Source organism: Centrocercus urophasianus, unplaced genomic scaffold (genome assembly GCF_019232065.1).
Source record: "Centrocercus urophasianus isolate 14NV4802_14NV808 unplaced genomic scaffold, USGS_Curo_1.0 seq_33, whole genome shotgun sequence".
NCBI classification, from domain to species: Eukaryota; Metazoa; Chordata; class Aves; order Galliformes; family Phasianidae; genus Centrocercus; species Centrocercus urophasianus.
This window is the reverse complement of record NW_024884900.1, coordinates 2,511,109-2,526,357: the sequence shown is the minus strand read 5'-3', so window position 1 is coordinate 2,526,357 and position 15,249 is coordinate 2,511,109. Positions and strand designations below refer to the sequence as shown.

General features: G+C 45.0%; 1 protein-coding gene across 1 annotated transcript; it reads right to left on the bottom strand.

Moving 5' to 3' along the window:
• Positions 1-1,378: 1,378 nt before the first annotated feature.
• RNFT1 (ring finger protein, transmembrane 1) lies at positions 1,379-8,063 on the bottom strand. Its single transcript, XM_042829915.1, has 9 exons — positions 8,022-8,063; positions 7,160-7,564; positions 6,286-6,362; positions 5,807-5,907; positions 5,052-5,205; positions 4,221-4,379; positions 3,349-3,414; positions 2,452-2,553; positions 1,379-2,263 (listed from the first exon to the last, which is right to left on the bottom strand). Exons 2-9 carry the CDS (start codon positions 7,521-7,523, stop codon positions 2,129-2,131), a joined length of 1,158 nt encoding a protein of 385 aa, XP_042685849.1. The 5' UTR covers positions 7,524-7,564; positions 8,022-8,063; the 3' UTR covers positions 1,379-2,128.
• Between the last annotated feature and the right edge of the window lie 7,186 nt (positions 8,064-15,249).

Here is a 15,249-nt window from a genome sequence, read left to right as displayed (position 1 = left end):
GAACTGCTAGAGAACGCAGGATATGTTTGTCCACCCCATACAGTGGATGCTTGCTTTGGGAGTTAACGTTAAAAAGGGAATCAAACCAAACTGCTGGCACTGTTAATTGAGTCCATTGCCTGTTTTACAGAGTAATCCCTAGCCTTTGTTACAGATGGGCACAGGAGGAAGAGAAGTTCTTAAAAACACAGCACCTGACTTCAGTGTTCTTCCTGCAGATCCTCGATGATTTACTGTATTTGGTTTCTATACATGAATTTCTAGAGCTTGTTCTCTTCTGCATTAACTTGGCTTTGTGGCCGCGTTCAAGAAACAAACTTGAGCTTGAGGAGGAAAAAAAGGTAATCCCTGTTCTGCTTCTCATCTTTCAGTTAGTTGGAACTAAACGTGCTGCAGAATAAGATGGGCAGCAACAACTGAAAATTTAAACATGTTCATCCAAGAGACTTTTTTTTTTCAGGAAGTAGGGCTTAAGTATAACTGTGGGTCTACACATCTTCAAAGGGAAAAGGAGGGAAGGGGAATTATGTTGAGAACTTAAGGACCCAGAGATGCTGATCAGTCTGTCCTACAGGTGCAGTACCTTCACCTGAGCTCTGGCTCCAGGTAGAGCTGCATCTCAATGGCATGATGCTGACTGCAGGATCAGAGAGGATGTCCTTCATGGCTGTAAGTTACTCACTTCTTTCTTCTCTAACTAAGATGAGAATGAACTTGTTTCAATTTTGAAATGTAAATCTAACCTGGCTGATCCAAATCTCTTTTAAGCTCTTGTTCGGTTTTGTTTTTTAATAAACTATGCCTGATAATATTGTTGGATTTGGATAATTGTCATTGGATCTTGAAGAAAATTCATTAACTTGGTGATAAAAAGATAAATTGTTCTCTGATCCTAAATGCAACCAACTTAAAACAGTGAGTAAACTCTTGGCATTAGCATTTCAGGGAAAAACCTAATCCAGGATAAGTGGCATTTCTTATTTCTGTAGAATACTGGCTAAGTTGGTTATTATCTCTGCCTTCTCCTAAGCTGTGCGTTGGGCTCACACACACAGCTTTCTTTTTTTTTTTTTTTAAAGGTTCTATTTGTTGACAGAGTGAAATATGGCATTCAAACTGCTTACAGAGTACTCACACAATACCTGCTTAAAAACATCTAAAGGCACAGAGCACCTTTTAGGTAAAGCACCATGTTCAGACTGCTAAGTCCAAATACGACTGTGTGTCTGGAGACCACGTGAGCTGCCTGCTTATAGGGGTGCATCACAGATTCAGAACCCAACCCAAAGTCCTCCCTGCTCATTTTTGTTCCATGACAGATTCAGTTCTCATCTATCGCAAGGAATCTCACATCTTCATTCAACATGCACCAAACAAATAGATTTAAATGCCTTTATTCCCTCTGATTCTTATGCACACTACAAATGGCATGTATAGTATAAAATATTCTCCCCTGTAAGAAAATCTGGTTCCTGCTGTGACAAAAATAGACTATTAAAGATCTTTTAAAAATACCAATCTCAGAAAAAGCTCAGTAAAAAACTAACATCAGCGGTTGCTTTTCTGTGTTAAATCTGTTAAATCAATTGGAAATCTGCACAAGCCTAAGGGGAAGCATCTCGTTTTTATCTCCAGGTGCAGTGAGAGCTTCTAGTATTGATGCAGGGAGAAGCTGCTGTAGCATTAAGACATCATCAATGCCAGGTGTGACAGGTAGCTTTAGATCCCACTGTAGTCCAGAGTATGAAATTCACTGCTCACCCTGGGTTTTTGGGCAGTGTTAGAGGCATAAATACAATTTAGCACAGTCTGGAACACTCCGTGAGCTTTTAAATTAAATGCTGATTTAAGAAGCTGCTACAAACACAGCGTTTTGGAAGAGTTTGATTGTTTTCTGAAAGAATCACAATAGAAGCAATGCTGACTTTCCTGCTTTCACTTTATAAACTTATTTTCCTACACTTAAGATGTCGGCACACTCTGTGCTGTTTGAAGTATTAAAACATTTCCTAGAAGCAAGAAATCCCAGATACCTCGATTTGGGAAACTCATTCCCTGTGCCACCTGCACTCCCATGTGCAGTGAGCTGTACAGAACGAGTAAACTAAAGCAAGTTGGTTGACATGCCTTAGAAAATCTGCAGGCGCATTGATGTAGCTCCATCCTTCCACTTGTTAACATGGTCTGAAATAACAGTTCTGCAGAGTGGACATGTTTTTTCTCTATTAAACCATAAAGAGATGCATTCTTCACAAAATGTGTGCTGTAATGAAAAGAATGACAGCTTAGAGCTTCTGAGCTCTTCTGTTCGTAAGGAGGAACATCATTTGCACAGCCTGATTTCTAAAGATCATCAGAAGGCAAACGCTGATCTAACTCTATGTAGTTCTGTTTACCAGTGCTTAAAAACACTTTAACTTTGCAGAAATGAATTCTGACGATGTGTATTACCTGGCAGATCAGCAGGATAGGCTTCTGGAATTCAGTGTGGCAGATAGAACAAATATCATCTGATTCAGAACACTGCTTCTTGCTTGCTGTCACCCCGTAGTGCTGCAAAACATTTTTTCAGCACATATTAGTTTCTAAGTGGGGAGAAAAAAACACCAGAAAGCACAGAAAGGAACAAGGAATCAGGGCTGCTGTGGCAGGGAAAGCACCCAATCCCTGATCCAGCAAAGTTTTGCTGAGCTTTTCAACAGCTGATGCAGGGGGCCTACAGATCACACGCTCCCATCTCCTGTAGGGCATGCAGTTAATTAAGTTAATTTCTTCCCCTGAACACGGCTGTAGGAAAAACCTGGAGCAGGTTTGTTTGTCTGGTTTTTTTTTTTGCAGGACTTAAGCACTTATCTAAAATAATAGTTAAGCACTTTAAGTCAGTGATACCAGGCTCTAAAATCTTTTGTGTATTTTCCCATGCAAACAGCAGGCTAAATAACGATACCTGTCCCTGCAGACAGATAAACTGAGAAACTTATTCTAACAGCAGTTACTTACATGGCAATTGTTTTGGCAAGCTTCATTTCTCACTTATATTTCTGCTACAAGCTTTGCCTGTATTCAACCAGTATTTATTCCAGTTAGAAAGCAGGGAAAAAGGGTGATGTTATCTGACAGAAGTGTGTGTGAAGAGACATGCAGAACAGACTGCTTTTGTTCACGTTACCCCATAATTATGCAGTCAGAACTGCAAAATGAGGGAACAAATACAGAGGGATTACTTTAAAAACACAGCTGCCATTGAGAGAGATCCACGAAGTTGTAGAGAAAAGTGTTATTTCAAAGGGGAGCATCTTCATGTATATCAGATTTACTGCTTTCTAGATAAAAGCATTCAATACTCACTGGTCGCGTACAAAATATCCGTAAAACCTTTCTGAAGTTTCTCCATTGTCCAAAAAAGCTCAAAAGCTGAAACAGGAAGGAGAAGATGAGTGCTGGTTAATGTTTTTCTCTGAGAGTTGAAGAAAACTTTCAAGTTTTTGTGCAGATCCCAGCAGCAGAAGAGGCACTGCCAATGTGATGTCAGCAGGAAGGTAAGAAAGGGTTCGGACCAACCCTGTTTCAGTTGCTTGGGATGTAATCCTTCGTTCAGCCTGAAGGTTTTTTAGTACTGGGTGGCTGTTCTTTGGAAGAAAAATACCATTGGTGTTGTGAATCATTCAATTGCAGATATATTAGAATTATCACTGTGTGTACAGCAGTCCTTAGGCTTGTGATTAAGACGCTGTAATGTCATCACGTATTTTTCACATTCAAAGCAGAACTTGTTCTGAGTTTGTTATTTGGGGGCAGCTGAGCTCTTTGACAAATGAGAGAGCTATTTTAAATGCTTCTCTGGCTTGTTCAACATCGCACACAAATTCCAGCAGAGAGAAAAATGGAGTTTCCCAGAAAATGCTGACCTCCTTTTTACCGTTTCACCTTTATTTTTGCAAGCTCTCTTCCTCTCTATTTCTGATGACAGTCAGATCGATGTCTGATCTGAGAAGAGTCCCACAGCAACAGAGTTCTTTGCTGCACAACCCCAATCCATGCCCAGAGCAGATGGAGGGGAGGAGAAGAAAAACAAAAAAAAGACAGATGCAGTGCTCTGAGCCACTCTTCCCTTTTTCAACCCGAAAGTCACTTCAGATATAGGAACCAGAAACGTGTTGGCTTACACAGCTCTAGTGCTAATTTGCAAAATAGTTTAGAGGATTGTAAAGCTTACCCACCTTGAGAATGAGGTAGGAAAGGCCCAGCAATGTCCCAAGGCTCTGTCCAAGTACACTGTGCGGCTCCCCATAGCCAATAAGATAACGGAACCAAACTGGGATGGGGACAAACATACGGTAATACTGGCAGAGTTCTTCTAACAGCATGTACCAGTAGCCCTAAGCAAGACATGCAAAAGAATCTCTCAAGATGTAAAATGCAAACGTGTACAGTTCATTGCTAAAGAGGAAGAAGCACAGAGTAGTTGAACTGAACAAGGAAAACTGCGTTAACGATGGCCTAAAAATGACTGCGTCACAACGTACCTCAGAAATAAAGTCCTGGTACATTTTGAAAGAGAAAATCTACCCACACTGCCTGCTCAGATGCTATCACATGCTACCTACACTTGTTCACATTGTTAGTAATTGTAACTACGAGTGCTATTTGCTGTTTGGATGTAGAACTTGGCTTGTTTTTTGCATGTCTCACCTTGGGATGCAGATGCACACCAATACCCCACCAACCAATGCAGGCTCCTAGCATGACTTAGTAAAATCACACTGTACAGCAGCTGCTGTGCTAACAGCCTGCATACATGTTCTTCCATTGCTTCAAATAAAAGGTTTCTTCATCCCATCTCTTACAGCAGAAATAAACCATTCATCCAATGAAACAATACAAGCAATTTTTTCTCAGTTCAGACTGTAAGAACAAGAAATGTACAGGGTTTTCTTGCCTGTGGTGCAGAGGTGGGTGATGTACAGACATATAATTAAAAGGCTTTCCTCTGGATAGAATTTAATCATTAGCTATTTCAGCAGATGTTCTTAAAGAAATGGTTTCCTTACCTTGGATTTAAAGGACATCATAAAAGAAGGCACCAAGAGAATAAAGCACTTGAAGCCCATGAAGAGGAATTTTAGAATGAAGTCTGTGACTCCCACAATCCAAAGTACCTCCCAGAAGTTCTTAAAATCCACAGTAGGGTTTAAAAAGATTAAGCTACAAAACAAAGCACACAAAAAACCCGACCTCAATGAATCAGAAGTGAACGGAGGGTCCTGCTCAAAGGAAAGCTAACAGAGGATTATCACAGCAGCACTAATTGAAAATGAACTTTTCCCCATAAATGGATCCTTTGTGACCTCTGACAACCTCTCCATTTCTGAACCTTCGTCACAACCCCCCATCCTCTACAGAAAGGCTTTCTTTTCCATTTTTGCATTAAAGTCTTTGACTGATGCACACCCAACAGTGTAGCTACAGAACAGCAAAGGAGGAAAATTGCAGAATAAAGCCCACAGAATTTCAGACTGCTCTGAATTCCATATGCTGAGGACGAGGGGGAAGGCTCAGAGCTGGGAATCACAGCCAGCCATGTCCCCATGGCTCAGAGCCTCCACTGCATTTGAAGTATTTGCAAATTCAAAGGAACTGTTTTTAAGGACAGCACCATCCAGGTGAGCAGGGGAGGAGGAATGGAGATGAAAATGAAAGAGGAACCAATGCTACAATTAAAGAAAAGTAGCAGCAGCACAGATAAAGTATTTCCAGTTTGCATCTGTGTGGATTGTGACATGAATGGTGATGTTTCTCTACTTACCTATAGTACAAAGACTGAGAATGAAAGGTGTAATACAGGAGGAGAGAGGATCCAGTGAGGTACAGCAGCAGCCAAGCACACTGCAACTTGGAGCACCGTTCCTGTAAGGTGATCAAGACTTATTACAATCCTTATCTACATCTTAACTGCATCCCCAAAGCACTCTCCATCTCACCTGAACAGTTACTACTGGAAGACTCCATCATATCGATTTCAGGCCACAAACACAGTTATATTTTCCTCTAAACTGCAGAAAGCTTTTCTCAGAATAGCAACAGGGAAAGGAAGAAAAGCTTTCTGAGTTCTGCCACCTTACTTGCAAAGCTCCATACCATACAAAAGCACTGAGTTTACAAAACCACTTCTGCCTTGTACCAAATGGTGCCAGATCCAGCATCTCCATTAACGTTTCTTTCAAGAGCTGATGGATAAAGGCTGTGGTTAACTTACAGAGCTGTTCTGCAAAGGGTGATACTTACTTTGAGGAAAACCTGATTTACTATGCTTCTGTTTGCATACATGTAGGTTGTCAGCAGCCCGATTCCAAGAGAGATGCCTGTTAGGAGAAAAGAAAACGGAATTGGGTTAAAATAACCAGCCCCTGTTGTATTTCTCTGTGATTACAATAGCTTTGATTACAATGCTGATAATTAAACATGTTTTATGTATGCCAGAAAAGGAAACAGCAGGAAAGGAAAGGGCTGAAAGGGAGGTGATTCTGTCCCTCTGCTCTGCTCTAAGAGACCCCACCTGGAGCACTGCATCCAGTTCTGCAGCCCCCAACACAAGAGGGACATGGAGCTGTTGGAGCAGGTCCAGAGGAGGGCCATGAAGGCCATCAGAGGGCTGGAGCACCTCCCCTGCAGGGACAGGCTGAGAGAGCTGGGGCCTTCTAGCAGGCTTCCAGTACCTGAAGAGGGCCTATGGGAAAGCTGGGGAGGGACTTTTTATAAGGACATGTAGCAACAGGATGAGGGAAAATGCCTTTAAACTGTAAAGGGTAGAATTAGACTAGATATGAGGAAGAAAGTCTTCCTTTTAGAGTGGTGATACATTGGAACAGGTTGCCCAGCAGGCTGTGGCTGTGAACCCTGGTGGTGTTCAAGGCCAGGCTGGACGGGGCTTTGAGCAACCTGGTCTGGAGGGAGGTGTCCCTGCCTATAGCAGGGGATTGGAACTAGATGGTCTTAAAGGTCCCTTCCAACCCAAACCATTCTAGGATTCTATGAAAGACGGTTCAGTGACTCTTTGTTTCCGATGAACAAAGCAAGGAAGCTACAAACGAGCTGGATGCTATTTCAGGCATTTCTACTGGCCCATCTCCTGGGGAGTTTCTGCCCTGTTACACCCTACCGATGATGTGCTGCACGATCAACTTGACGCCCAGAATCAAAACATAGGGCAGACTTCTGTGCAGCCACTGGAGGACGCATCTGAGCTCGGAGATGGAACTGCTGTGTTCCTCCGGATCCGGAGCGCCGTCAGCAGAGCTTCCCCCCTCGCTGTGGCTGTGACCGTGCGAGCGGCTCTGCGAACTCAGCCTCGAACGCCTCCAACTCGCGTTTTCTCCGCCTTCTCCCCCAGCAGAGCTCAGCTGGATGTGAACATCTCCGCTCGGATGGCACGAGCTCTGCCCGGCTGCGTGCGCGCTTTGGGATGGCGAAGGGTCACCGCCGCTCCCCTGGGTGCTGTGCGGATGGCTGCAGCTCGTTTGCATGGTGGGAGCTTTTCCTGGGCCGGGCTCTCAATGCTTTGTCTCTAAGGAAACAAAAAGTCACACTTGGAGGAAGAGCACAACGAATTCCGGAGGTTAAAAAACGCACCGAAACACAGCAGAGCGCATCGCACACACACGCGCGGTGACTGCGGGGATACAGAAGGCTTAAACTCCTCTTGCGCAGAGAGGAACTCGCAAAACCCGACGGCCTTCATTCAGCCTTTGGAACGGAGCGTCCGTCGGCTTTAGGGCGCAGAGCTGGGCTCGGTGCCGCCACGCAGCCCGCGGGCCGGGATGGGAGCGCGGTTCCCGAAGGCCGCCGCCGCTCTTAAAGGCGCAGCGCAGCACGGCGCGCGGCTCCGCCGAACTCCGCCGTTTCCGCGTCTCAGAGCCGCGCAGGACGCGCACCGGGCGGAGCCTCCGGGAGCTACCGACCTTCACCGCCCCGCACCGCCCCGCACCGCGCGCTCCCTCCGGCCGCCCCGATCGCGACCGAACCTCATCGCGCGGCCGCCGCCTCCATCGCCGCCGCCGCCGCCGAGTAGGGAGGAGGAAGAGGAGGAGCCGCGAGGAGGAGGGGAGGAAGGCGTCGCTGTGGCGACGCGCGGCCCGGGCGGGCGGTGCTGCTGAGCAGGGCGGACGTTGTGCGGTTGGCCCTAAAGCGCGGCTCTGCGCGCTGCTCGGAGACGCGCGAACGTTCACGCGCGATGCCGGTCGCGACGCTCGCCCACCGTAGGCGGCTCTTCCCGCGGTGCCCAATGACGGCGTTAACCCAGCGGTGCTTTGGCGCCTCCTGCTGGAGGAGTCCGGAACTGCACCCAGAGCCGGACTGACGCCGCGCTGTCCGGTGGGGAAACGAGGCGGGAGAGAAGCGCTGAGATCTGAGCAGCCCCGGGCTTTGCCGTCCTCCCAGCTGCGAGGCGGTGCCCCCGTCATTAATGCCATCGGCAGCTTTCGCCGCTGTTTGTCTGCTTTTCCCATCGTGGTTAATAAGTATACGAAAAGATGTTGGAACAAACGGCAATCCTGACGTGGCCCCACGATTCCCTCTTAGCGCAGATCAGGGATCACAAACTTAATCTTTGCCTAAGCCCTTTACCACCCCAATGCACGGGGTCCCCTCCTCAGCCGGAGGGCATTTCAACTCGCCCCACTCATTTTTCAACCCTCCCATCCTACCTTATGTGCTCCTCAAGAAGCTGTACGTTCAGGTCACTGTTGCCATCATCCCAGCCCAGAAAAATCTGTTTGGGTTTCTTATATGGTCTGAGAAGTGCAGCATCCCTGCGTCTGCATTGGGAATGCAGCATCCCACAGCAGAGCCCTGGAGGGGGAAAATAGCACAAACATTTCTCATAAAGCAGATAAAATGGGTGAGGGAGATGACAGTTTGTATTAAACTATAATGAAATTCTTGTTTATGGCCCAGCTCCTCCCTTCCATCCAGAATGTGTCATTTAGGTGATCGGGCCAGCAGGTGGCAAACGTAATTGAATTCAAGAAAATAAACAAGGAAGCAGGCTGGGGACCGGCTGCTAAAAAGCTGACATCTCATTTACTAATTAGGAGGATTTACAGGATGCTGTATTTAAAAAGAGATGATTATTGATAGCTCATCTGGATCATGAAAGTTACCTTGGAGGTTCAGCTTCCCATAACCAACACTGCTGCCACACGTGGCTGCAGCTCACACAGTGATGCTGATGTGATAACAGGACCTGGAACAAAAACCCCCGTGGGTCACCTGTGCTGGTGCAGATCTGTATGGATGTGGATTCCCTTCAAAACCTTTATTTTGAGATGCACTTTGGCTAAATGATGAACAAACCTTTCCTTATGAACTTCCAAGGCGTTACGAAGGACGGATGGCGGCAGCCAACCCAGGAGCCTTTTGTCAGGGTATGATTCTGCTGTAACAGAGTTGGATGTTGTGTGTCTCTTCCCAGCAGATCGTTAGTTAATCACCGTCTGTGAGCTTTCATTGCCCTTTTGATAGATTGGAGCTCATAAACTTCTCATTGAGTGGATTGGATTTACCGTTACGCCGTTCCTCTTTACGAACAGAATAAATCAATATGGGGTACATCTGTTTTTTACTGTTTATTCCAACGGGTGTTAAAGCTGTACTGGAAGAAACAACTCATCTCCAGGAACGGGAGCTCTGATGCCCGCTGTCCTGCTGCAGAGCTCATCGTCTGGTGGTGCTTTGGGATGCAGCCCAGCTCAGACAGCGAGAGCTGCAGGTGTAACCCAGAGTCACAAGGCCAGGAAATGTTCCTGCCGTTACTGAATGCATTTTTAAGTCCTCCTAATACCTGCATGTTGTTCTGTTACTGCGGTAGAAAGCTTTCTTTTCTTTACTGGGGACAAATGCCAAAGGAAGACCAATTCTTGCAGCAGTGTCATTGTGCAACTGCAGCTCGTGTGGCTTCAGACTGCATGATGGAGGTTTTGTGTTTGGTTTCAGCTCTGCTTCCGCAGTCTTCTCCTTAAGATTGCATCGTTATCAGTGTATTCGGTCCCTAATTACATCTGGTCAGACTAACCTTTATTAATAATTAGAAGTAGGCACCTCATCAGCTGAAAAGCATCCTTTTAGGTGGAACATCTTGTTCTTGTTTGGGTAATGATCTCAGTTTACATTCACACGGCGTTCATCGCTTGGACCTGACATCCTTTGGAAGAAGAAAGCAGGGCAGCACCCAGAGCAGGTTTTCAAATGCCATACCCATGAGCTACAAAAGGGGATGTGTTCCCCCCTGTTCTTCATCTGAAAAACTGGAAGGTGTCCTCAATTCACAATTCAGAATAAAAGCTGTCATTTGATGGAACGCAAGGAGTTGCAGTTTCCTTTCAAATAAGTTGTAATAGCAAGTCCTGTGTGCTGAGCAACCAAACTGAAGTCTTGTTTCTTTGGTGACAGCTCTTTATGCGTGGCACTGTGATATTTTCCTGGTTAAGTGGTGGGATTTGCCCTTTTTTTTGCTTGCTTTTCAATCATTACTGTTATTGTAACTCCAACCCTTCTGCCCTACAGCCCAATTTTTTGCTGTGGAAGGTCTTACCTACACACAGCCCCTGCTGTACTGCTCATGAGGAGCACATCCCCAAGAAATCCTCCACATGCTGCGGTCAGAAGCAAAACGTTGGGACTGTAGGAGATCTGCTGACAAAACTCTGTGGCACCCAGGAGGAAAATGGGATGACAGGAATAAGAAGAAAAGAGAAAAGGCTCAAGGAACGTGCTGCTACCACAGTACATCATAGGATAGCAGAATCATTAAGGTTGGAAAGGACCACTGAGGCCATCCAGTCCCACTGCCCTCCCATCGCTGCCATGCCCACCTACACCACACATCTGTGTGTCGCCTTTACGTTCTCCTTTTCATTGCTTCCTTTTATCTCTTTCTTTAACTGTCCTCACTGATTCTCACTGTATTTATTGTTTTCTTATCTGTCTCATTCCTTCACTTCTCTGTGGTTGCATTTTTCTCTTTCAGTTGTTTACTTAGCCTTGAACATATACCCAAACCCTTCCATTTTCCTCTTAGCTTAGACTCAAATATACACAGAGACACCATTTTTCACCCCTTCCATTTCCACTTTCTTTCCTTTTCTCCCCCAGAACCCATATTTTCCCCTTTCCTCCCTAATTTCACCATTCTTTCCCCTCAGCACTGGTTGCTGTCTGTCTTCCCCACGTACTTTTCCTGCAGACTGAGGTAGGATTTGGACCTTGAGCTGGTAACGATGCAAAAGAGGGTAGAAACAATGCTAAAATCCCTGAGGAGGGCATCTCCCAAGTGCTCAGAACTGAGGGAAAATGGCCCTGTTGAGCAAATTCAACTTCCCTGCAAAATTCTGGCTCCGTCCTTCCAGTTGGAAAGAAGACGATATAACGTGTTGTTGCAAGCTGTTAAGGTCTGAGATGGAGGGAAGGGAATAGGCTGAAGTTATTTTATGAACTGTTCATTTCTTTGTGGGAGGCTGTTAAAATAAAGCAACAGTATAAAAGATGAATTATATCCAATTTAATGTAAAGCTGTTTGATGCCATTATGATATTTCTTCCTTGATTGTCTCACATTTCTCTACTTTGTAAAAAGTTTTGCGTGGTTTTTTTTTGGTCCTTTCTGCACATTATGAAAATTGTACTGAGAGGAGTAAATTCATTTGCATAAAATTGACTGCAAAGAGCAATTAGCCCTTCATTAATATGCAAATTTGGTCCGGTGCAAATCCATCTATATATGAGGCTTAAATATGCAAGTCAGTCTTGCTGTGCGAGAAACCCAGATGCTTTTATTTACTTTGAAATTGAGGGATTTGGTTAATGATGTTGTTGACAGGAAAACTTGAATAAATTTGATGATCACCATCTTTTATATTAGACAAGGCCCACAGTAAAAAATTACCAAGTAAAATACCAATTTTATTTGGTAATTTCCTATTACCAATCTAGTAATAAAATGGAAGATACGAAGTAATAGAGCTAGATTTCCTAATGCAGTTATCCCGAGACTTAAACTGTTCCCTAAAGATAGAACCATTTTTCTTAAACTTTGTTTTTCCAGAGGGTAAAGACATCTACGTAAGCTGTATGAAAAACACACTGCCTTGAGATTTTAGTGCTGGAAAATTCTCTCTGTTGATTGCTTCATTTGGAGAGAGTGTACAGGCCTGGGAATTAAAAGCAGGAGTTTGGGACACGGCCGTCACCATCACCTTCCATTCATTGTCCATTGAGCCTCCTCAAGAGCAGCGTTGAGGTCTTTGCTTTCAACCTGTGGAGTCAGACTGGAGGCTGCCTGAACCCACGGCCGATTTCAGTTGGATCCCCCAAACCAACACAAACACCCTTCTTTTTCCTTCTTCTTTCATATATATGTATGTACCTGCTTAAGTCTTCCCAGCCCTCAGCAGCACAGCTTTCACACAGTCATCACTCAACACGGATGGGCTCAGAGAAGCAGAACCTATGACTCTGTGATTCTCTTTACTCACAGATGGACAACGTGGTTTGTCCCACTCTCCTTGCCTGCCTCATGATGAGGGTTTCTCTGATTTTATCCACTGGTGCCACAACAGCCATCCTTCTGACGGGTCCCCTTGCATTTGTCAGTCTTGTTTCCTTGGTGTTGCAGACTTTTCCTATTGCTTTTCTCCTCTGTGGTTCTCTCAGGCCTAATTTCAGCTCTGGCAGAAAGAACCCACTCTTTTACTTCAGTCGTGCTCCCTTTTGCCAGAACTAAATTTGATCTGCCTTGCCTGTGTGGCACATCGACACCTTTAAAATAACAGAGAAACGTCCCTTGGGTGAGCAGAACTGTGGCAAAGCATGAAGCTCTGGTTTCAACTGCCTGAGGATGAGTTAATGGATTGCACCATTTGGTTCCTCCTTTTTGGCACGGCTGTTTGGGATGGAAATCCTCACAGTGGCCAACTGTTTGGTGTAGCCTTGAAAGGAAAATCTGCAGGGAGAAAATAGAGAGGATTGGGAATTCAGAGAATCACAGGATTATTGAGGCTGGGAAAGACCGCTAGGATCATCCATTCCAATCATAGCCCGAATTCAGGGGGCGTGAGGGATCTGCTGCACTTGTTCAGGCTGTGGTTACTGCAGTAGGAAATCTGTCCTTCCTTCCCACCACAGTAAGGCCATCAGAAGGCACAGTGTGCACCTTATGTATGCAGTGCAAAATAGTTTGGAAGATGGCAAAATGATGAAAGGGTGAAACTTCTGAAGCTGTAACATCTTTGTAAGCGTTAGCAGTCTCTGCCTGTGAGAACACACAGTTGCTGGATGGTTTCTCAGTAGCATCCATCGCACTCTTGGCTCTACGTCCCACAAGAAGGAAAACATTATTTTGCAGAGTCAATGGGTAAACAGCAGCACAACCTGAGCGTGTCTCCCATCAGCTTTATAATCTTTATATTCTAAATAAATAAACATTTCAGCCTCAGAGTTTATTAGTCCAAAATACACTTATTACCTCGTGAATTCAAACCCCCTTCCAGTTAACATCTAATTAAACCGCAGCACGGCGCGCGCCATCTTAGGGGATGTATTAATAATGAAACCATCCTGAAAGAATCATTGCATACTTTGGGCATTCTTCTCCTTACTTTTTTTCTCGGAAGCAATGTGATGAGTGGGGCACACAGTGCCCCGTTGTTCTGTGCTCCTCCAAAGTTTGCAAGTATCTGAGTGCATGTGGATTTTTTTTCCACTCAGTAAAAGAGAGAGAAAAATCTGCGTGTTTTTGCACTTGGGAAAAGGGAGGACCAACACCACTGGGTAGGCACAGTTATGCAATGTGATTGTGCAAGTAATTTTAGCTCATGTTTTCCCCCCTTTGAGGAGATTACTCACAGGAATAAAACCTACTTACAAGATCTTTTTTTTAAGGCAGCTCTCCACTGCACTTGCAATAAAGTGATGACGACCGCTTTATTTGCAAGAGAGTCTTTACCTACGGGACCTCACAGCCACGCAGATCCGAAGGAAAGGAAAATAGTCTTAAAACCTTCCTTAGGGGAGAAATTTCTTTCAATTCTTTTTTTTGCAGTGGTAAGAGTACTTACTGTACTCTCATTTTTATATATATCGGATTTATCTGCGCTTGTGCTTCACCAAGGTTGTTTTCCATCTTCTCACAACACTCTGATGATTTTGTGCTTTGGCAAGACTTCTTTATTCTGTTTTCTTCACTTACTGAAGAAGAAGGAACTCGGAATCCCAGCTCCTCTACGCTGACTTGATTGCACACGTTTGCACACACGTCCCACCTGTTCCCTGTGTCCTTTGATCTCTTTAGTCCAAGTACCTCTGCTGAGTAATAATACAAACGTGATCCTTGTTGACATAGCTCTGCCTGACCAAGGTGAGTTTTCATTCTCTGGTGCCCTGCAGATGCTACACCCTAGAAGTTTGTGTTTCTGGACCCAGATGCCACTGGTGCACGTGCTGCTGTGTGGCTGCTCTACTGCCTTGTCCTTGGGCTGTCACTGCTGTTACTGTGTCTGCAGATATCTGCCTGCAGATGAAGGGCACTTCCATTGGTTCCTTTGAGTCTTTAGGGTCTCTATGGCATGGGAGGTGTTTTGCTTTCTCCCCAGCCTTGTTGGAATTACACTGCAAAGTCATGCCTTGGTGAGATGGGGAAATATTCAGACTGTGTGTAGTGCTGCTCAAACACCAGTCAGACTTCCTGAAAGTTATTTAAAGAAGACTTCTTTCAACTGCACGCGTTGGAGCTTTTGATATCTTAACACATCAAACCCAGCTTTTTCTTTACTACGATATTAAATAGTGGTGATTCAATTCGGCCTCCAGCTGGTCCTCCAACTCCACATCTACACTGCAGCCTCAGCTTCAAGCTCTGTGTGCATTTTGCAGTCATCCTGGGATGGAGCTTTCATGCCTTCCACATCTGAAATCTTTTGTTTCGTCACGGAACCCTCCAAGACTGCTGCTTGGCTGGAAGGACACAGCTGGGTATTTTCTGCTGTAATGTGACCAGTCCAACTCTGTTGATGTCACTTTAATTGCTGGGGATGTTTTTCAAAGTCCTCTACAGAAGGTCTTTGTAGCGACAAGCGGATGGTTTACGCTTCATAAGCAAACATAAAGAAACTGCTGCTCATTGGGGAGAGAGCGATGCAGTTATGAGTCCATCAACATTGAAGTTACGGTGCTGAAGGATGCATTTTGATTGTGTTTATGC

What these genes read in the sequence shown, in the direction of transcription:
- RNFT1 (XM_042829915.1), bottom strand. Translation starts at nt 7,523, where the DNA reads ATGCAAACGAGCTGCAGCCATCCGCACAGCACCCAGGGGAGCGGCGGT. An exon ending in GATCGTGCAGCACATCATCG is followed by an intron (nt 6,363 to 7,159) that starts GTAGGGTGTAAC and finishes TTCTCCTAACAG; the next exon opens with GCATCTCTCTTGGAATCGGG. An exon ending in TAAATCAGGTTTTCCTCAAA is followed by an intron (nt 5,908 to 6,285) that starts GTAAGTATCACC and finishes ATCACCTTACAG; the next exon opens with GAACGGTGCTCCAAGTTGCA.